Source organism: Tigriopus californicus, chromosome 11 (genome assembly GCF_007210705.1).
Source record: "Tigriopus californicus strain San Diego chromosome 11, Tcal_SD_v2.1, whole genome shotgun sequence".
Classification (NCBI taxonomy): Eukaryota; Metazoa; Arthropoda; class Copepoda; order Harpacticoida; family Harpacticidae; genus Tigriopus; species Tigriopus californicus.
In genome coordinates this window covers 8,512,244-8,519,530 of record NC_081450.1, presented here as the reverse complement: position 1 = coordinate 8,519,530, position 7,287 = coordinate 8,512,244, and the positions used below count along the sequence as shown (strand labels likewise).

General features: G+C 40.3%; 1 protein-coding gene across 1 annotated transcript in view; it reads left to right on the top strand.

Annotated features, from left to right (window-relative positions):
• Nucleotides 1–3,732: 3,732 nt before the first annotated feature.
• LOC131890855 (uncharacterized) overlaps nt 3,733–7,287 on the top strand; it is an 8,321-nt gene continuing 4,766 nt past the window's right edge. The window contains exons 1-3 of the mRNA XM_059240297.1: nt 3,733–3,986; nt 4,081–4,311; nt 4,741–4,932. Of these exons, the coding sequence (XP_059096280.1) occupies nt 3,929–3,986; nt 4,081–4,311; nt 4,741–4,932 (481 nt within the window). The 5' untranslated portion in view covers nt 3,733–3,928. The remainder of the gene's footprint in view (nt 3,987–4,080; nt 4,312–4,740; nt 4,933–7,287) is intronic.

Sequence of the window (7,287 nt, the reverse complement as noted above, 5' to 3'; positions counted from 1 at the left end):
ATGATAATTTCTACACAAATTGAAGATAAAATGTGTTCCAAACCAAAAATATACCACGTACATCAAACCTCCTGATTAGACTTAATTCAAAAAGCAACATTCAGTCAGGCTCTAAAAAGTCCTGCAAAATGCACCGCGTTGTTTTTATCTCTTTTCAATTGACTGCAATGTTTTTCCCGCTGAATACAATACAATCCTTGCTATTCGAAAAATATTTTTGATCTTCCGAGGTGTGCCAATTCTTGACGCATGTTCTCGAGAGCTAATTGTTCACTCAATAATTCCATTTGGAGCAAAACACTTTGTCGATAAAGACTTTTTGTCATTCGATGATTCGGGTATAACAAACAACAAGCGCATATTATTGTTGTTGGTTCATACGATAATTTGGCAGAGATACTCTATGAACAGGGAGCCTGCCTGTTTGCCTGCCTGTTTGCCTGCCTGCCTGCCTGCCTACCCGTCTCTCATCCATCAAAATGCTCTTCAAGAAAATTTGCCTCTGATGTCTCGAGCACTATCGGAAAACCGACTGTATTGACATGTGCCGGCTAACCAGCAATGCGAAGTGCGAAAATCTGCCTCCCGCCTTCCAACAATTCATTTTTGCCTGAGGACATTAAGCTTCTAGTCATTGTTCATACATTACTTCCAGGACAAAGCTGAATAAAAGGCTTGATGTGTGAGTTCTTGGAAGACCGGAATTACCTACCTGTTTTCCTGTAGAAACTGTACAAATAGATATCTATTGTATTTGTGATCCGTCGGAAATGTACAATATACATTGTACGTCTCGGGTTTTTGTTGATCTTTTCTTATCCCGTCCAAGAACTTTGTATCTTTTCTGCTATGTGGTTGATCTTTCTCGAGGTACGAGACATTATATTTCCAAATGCGGAGTTAATTTGGTACTTCTTTACTAAGCTCAATATGTGATGGATACACCACTGCATGATTGCAACCTGAGTCATCAAATGTGATTTGATAAACCGGATCTACAGGGTGACCACGAATAAGCGGGACAACTTTAACTTTATATGTCATCAAAACTAAGAATCTTACGGCAATGTATGAACTTCAAATTTGATAAGCCAACACAGATGCTTAAAAATGTTGTTTTAGTACTTTCTCAATAACCTCCCCTGATTCTCACGACAGCATCAAGTCTGCCATTAACCGAATGGCAAGATGAACGGATGATGTCAGGACCGAGGTCGGCCCAATCAGCCTTGTTTGAGGGGACCGACACTAGAGGACAATTTGACCCCGATCTTCTCCTCAAGAATGGTCTCAATCGAAAAGTCCATGACGTTGAGGTCTGGAGAGGAAGGGTGATAAAAATGTTTCCCGTTAGCCGTTTAGCTTGGAATTCCTTTTGATGATTTGTTTACCTCATTGATTTGATTTTGTATAAGGATGAGGGGTGGTTTGAGGCCATTGAATGTTTCATCAGCCCACACCATGACACCTAGTTTTATATATAAAATCGTCCTCTGGATCTCGGATCGGAATGTTCTCCAGGTCTTTAACCAAAACATGGTCATTGGGAGCGTTGGAAACCACTTCTATCTTAAGAATCTTCTCATCCGACCAGATCACATGAAAACTGCTTCCCAGTATTTCATCCAATTGCAAAGCATCTTTGATGTTTGATCATTTCAAGGTTGTTCAGACTCTTTGCAAGTTTTCCGGATGCTGTTCCCCCGCTTGATGAAATTCAATTACTACTTCTTTTGGATCCATGTTCTGGGACGGATTTTGATCCCACAGAATTACACTTGTACCAAAGGTGTTAAACAGATGTTCGATCAATCCGAAACCAGTCATATTTCATGGTGCAGGCTTCAAACATAATTAGGCATTAATCAGAGTGTACTGTCCCACTTAAAACTGGTCGCCCTGTAAAATATTTTTTGCTGAATTTTTTGATCTGTGTTGTTGCGAGGCTAAAGAAAGCCTTTGGACATGGTCCATAGCGAGGTCACTTTGAAACCACTCTTCGGAAACCAAGATGAAAGGATGATAACATGCCAGGCTCAAACCCCCGATCCTACCGTTGAAATAATGGTCTTATTCATATTTAAAAAAATCGTCGTTGAATTATGTTTCCCCTCCTCCTTCCCACTACCGGGAAGTTAGTGTATCGTATACAACTCCCTTTTATTTCATATAATGACCACTTTCTTATTGTACTTCCTGCTACTTCCTATTGTATTGTAGACGGCAGCATGTTCAAGATCCTTAACTCGCAAGAGTCTCGTTGAGTGCCTTTTTCATGTGAAAGTATTGTCTGAGTGATAGACTATGGATCGACACCTTTGGATGATTGATTCGGCTGAAAAATATCGAAAGGCTTCTTCATTCATATTGGTTCACTTCATGATGATTTCTGTGGAGCATGGTTTGTTCGATTTCTTTGTGTACATAACGTAACATTTGGAAGGAAAATACAGTCTACATAGTACCACAATAGAACAATAGGTCAGCCTAATATTGCAATCGGATTTGACACTCCCGCATTGAAAAACAACATGCTTTATTTCACGGTGATGTACCATTGTATCATTTACAAGGAAGTAACATTTCTTGCAAAAACTTAATGTAATATCAAATTTGGTGCAATATTTGCTTATCTCCCCTCAGGGGCATTTCAAACAATAAAGTTATACTCGCGCGAGCAAGTGTAATTGTGATACTGAAAGCATATCAGCCAATGACTACAATGAGTTGAATTCGATTGCATCTCGCTTTAGATTTCACCATCAATACATTCCAGGCCCAACACAATTGTTTTTCTTTTACACGTAAGGCATCTTATGTCGTGATAAGACAAACAACACTTCAACTAAAGCCCGTAAAGGCCAACAGGTGCACGTACTACATAGATTGGACTCGCTGTCGTAGACCATGTTACCGCGTTGCCGTGTTTTGCTCAGCAAGAATGGGCGGGCGGGAGTGAGAATCTCACGAGACAAAGGAGTACCAAAGTAGTTCCACCAATAGTTACTCCATTTAGTCTTCTTACTTGAGGCCCTAAGACGTCGACAGCCATCACATCACGTCTTGAGGAGGAGGAGGAGGAGCATTCATCGTCCTTGGCCAATTTCACATTTCATGTCTGTTTCTTGTTGTAGCCAATGACTGGCTGCTCTCTCTCGGAGGCTAATCAGCTAATCAAAGTGGTGTCAATTGTCTATGTACGATCATCACATAGTACAAGGATATGTGGAGAGGGTGATTAGGTAATATTGACGATGGTTATGTCAGTGTGGATATCTCTGTGAGGGCAAATGTTCACTTTATCCACCCAATCCTACCAACATGTCCCACGTAGTAGGTGATTCGCCCGACAGTACTGCTGGCTGGCTGGCTGACTGGCTGGCCCCTCGTATACTTACTTACTTTCTTACTTAGGCCTTAATCAATTGTTATTGAGTTTTCTGTTGACGTTGGCTTGAATTGATGGATTGGAAAACAAGGTCTTCTTTTTTTTCTTCTTTCATTCACTCAGTGAGTCACTCACTAGGTTGTTCCACGCCACACGAGGCCACGCACGTTGCCCTCCAAATTGGTCTCTTGTACAAGGACCTTCCAACGCACTTGCGAAGTACTCATGTACTACCACTATTACTATCGGATTGCAGACCTGGTCTTGGGGTCTTGATGGTTGTAGCGGTGGCGGTGGCGGTGGCGGTTGTTGTTGCAGTAGTAGTAGAACTAGTAGTAGTTGTAGTGGTATTGGTGGTCGGTGTGGCTATGGTTATAACAACGTCACACGTATTAGAAACTCCAACTGAGGCTCCGCCGACGACCGTAGCGTTCTTGCCCTTGGCGGGATTTAAGAACAACACCTAACAGGAAAATACAAACATCCTCACCATCATTCGCTATTTGACCATCGCCAGTTCCGTTGGGTGGCTCGTTGGTCATGTGTCTCTCTTTCGCAGGGGGACAATTCCTCCAATGGGTGGCGGTGTTCTATGCAAGTAAGTACGGATTTCCAATTCCACCGATTATGCATCTCAGGTTATGACTTGATTGGATAACGCATCAAAGTCAATGCATGGATCGTATTTCCAGTTGGGCACGCCCTGACTCCGCTCACTGTGGGGATGGAAGTCTTTGAGTTTGCTCCAGACAACTCCCAATGGAATTCCCAAGCCAAGCTGACAGGCACCATCGAAGAAGCTACATCTCAATTGACTCTTTGCTATCGGGTTAAGATTTATCGATACCTTCCTTCGCAATATTACGTCAATCTCATGGAATACACAATACCGGAAGCTTTGGCGTGTTGCGAAATCCGGAGTCGTAAGTACTGTATGATCAACGATCATCACTTGTGCAGACACGCAAAAAGAAAGTACAACACAAGATTGTCCTTAAAGTGGGAGAATTCAGCAAAGTCTGGGACTTCTCTTATGCGTTTGAAAAGTTCTAGCAAACTCGTTGCCCTGATTGCAAATTTTCAAACTTTTAAGTGGCATGAGAAAACTCATTTTTGACATTTTTCTGCCATGTTCTTGTGACAGTCAAATAAACAGAAAGTCACGAATTTCAATGTAACCCATTGTTGATATAATAGTTTTTGTAGAACATACTCATGAATGCGAACAAACTTATGATTCTTCTGGGCCGTAGCGTTTCTTATACTATTCCTCATTCCTTGAAGTGTTTCTTGGACGTTATTATCGTTTTTACGTGATTCGAAGATGGACGATACATTCTTTCATTTTTCAGTTTGGACAGGGTCGGGTCCATTGATGGTGCTGAAAAATCAGTTTATTGGCCAGAGTGACATTCAAGTGAAATTGATGCGTTGGTATCATCATTGTTTCACCTTTGATTACACTGACATGAGTTTCGAAATGATCTTGGATGGAGCAACCATCGACCAAGGCCATTTCAATTTGAGCGAATCCACGCTACAAAGTAAGTTAATACATACATACATAGAATAAAGTCATGCTGACAAAACCCTGCATTGCTGTCAATAAGTAGAGGCTAAAATAGAGGACCGAAAAGTTTCTAGAAGCATATAAAATCAAGTAAAGCGTTAACATCATACGGTTTAGATTACCTTCAATGTATGATTTAATGGCACGAATCTTTCAACATTGAGTTTCAAGACAACATATTCTTCGACTCTTGACTCTTAAGAACCCTGTTTTGTTGGCATTTTTGGGGAGAGTTCATGAGCGAGCTTATGGTGAAGACAGGTTTGCTTTTGTAATACTGACATTACTTTCATGTGGAGAACTTTTTGTATTGCAGCCTGAATCGCGTTTTTTTTAAGGCCCTAACATCGGAGTTAGTTTTGGTGTGAAAATGAACTCACTAAAGGGAAGAGAGAATTTTCACATTGGTTGGCAACTCCCATGATGAAGCCTTTAGTTATTGTGATTTACACGTCAAAAACGCTTTGCATCCAATTTTATTCTCAATGCAACATTTAGTACTCTCACGTGCTGCCAAAAGAAATCAGCAGGAATGTTCCAAAGACACAAACGATCATGAAATGGGACAACACTTACAAAATGATTGGTTTCTATTGGTTTGGTATCAAGTTAAGCAGTTTGTGCCATAAATACTAAAACTGGTACACCCTTGAGAAACCATTACAGTGTTAGAGAGAATAACGTGGAAAATTTCAATTATTTAAATTGCTTTGCGGGAAAAGCAACAAATCACAATGAACTAAAATTGACTGTTTCATCAATTATGTTTTCGAGCTTTTGTCATCAAATGATAGATATCGTTTTGTAAATCTAATAGAAAAGGACCAAATCCTACGATCAGATGCATTTTTGCAACTACAGACAAATACCTGGGAGGGTTAGTTCAACACTCTCAGTTATGAGTAAGGCCGGCTAAAACTTGCATCCTACAAATTTTACAAAAAAATGCATATCGCCGAATTTTCTGCAAATTTTGCAATTTTATCAGCAAAATGTGACAATTGTCTGCAATTAATTATGCAATTTCAGCCACTTCAGCTCAAAAATATGAATATTTCTAATAGGTTACAGGTATATTAACAACCGCCTGCATATATAATTCATCCATCCCTTTCAAATAACTCTGTCTCTCTTATCATGGCAGTTTTTGGAGATACACTACCTATATTAAAGGTCGTGACGCACTTTGTTTGTGCAACATCTTTCTCCTTTTAAAAGTCAGACACGTCTTAACATGTTTCCATGGGGTATCAGTAAATGGGTGAGAGATTGATGATTAATGTGGAAAGAGTTGGCCTGCTATCATTTTTAAGTAACTTGAAAACAGTGTAATCTTATCTCTAACATGTAATGAAACATAATCTTAATAACAAAATTGTTGTGAAATAGATGAACTGGAACATTATCAATATGCTGTTGCAGAACTGAGGTCTCTTTTTATCATGCAATATTATGCTGGTCTAGCTCATTAGTGTGAGAGGCACCTTGAACAATGCAAGAATCTTTTCGCCAGGTTTGTTTGTTTATTACAAAGTCAGACGGCAGCTCTCTCACTTGGCCTTCCATCTGATGATAGGTGTCCCAATTGAGGGATATTCCTGCTTCGTCGTCACGAGAACATTAATTATTGCCTCACCCTCAGGAGTGACCGCTTTTTTGCCCTTTAAGTTGTCGGAGCAGCAACTCATGCAGTAATTCAAATACCACAAAGAAGCTTGACTGGACTAGCCTGGGATCCAACCAGGATTCGCAAATTGGAGCCGGAGAGCAGATGCTGCAACAATACGGTACCACAGCTAGCCTCTTTTCCCCAGGTATAGTAGGTTCAAATTAGCGTGCTGAGAGTTATTATGACAGAAATCTACTTTTCATTGACTATTGCTTGATTTGGAAGGCAAAAAAGCCTTTACAGTCCACCAGAAGGAGTCAGTGCTTACGTTTTGACACATTTGTTTGCATTTTTTTGTTCAAATTCAGGTGATTTTTATTGCAAAATTGCAGTCAATAAAGATCATATTTATATGCAAATTTTGGCCGACCCTAGTTATTAGCCATCATAACTTTGTACGGAATACTACGTTGGCACTAAAGAGGCTGGTCAGACTGTGAAAAGATAAACGAGTTGATAGACACGATGGTTCATGGACATGGATAAATAGTCAAGATATCCTCTTCAAAATGGAGCAAAGATACGAAAGCCATTAAAGAGGCCAATGCTGATAATGCTGAATGTGGCACGCCATCTGAGAGATCGCTCATTCGGGGAAGGACATCTTCAACGGCGTTTCTTTCCATCGTGTAAATATTGTCAACTGAATCCATTCAGTGC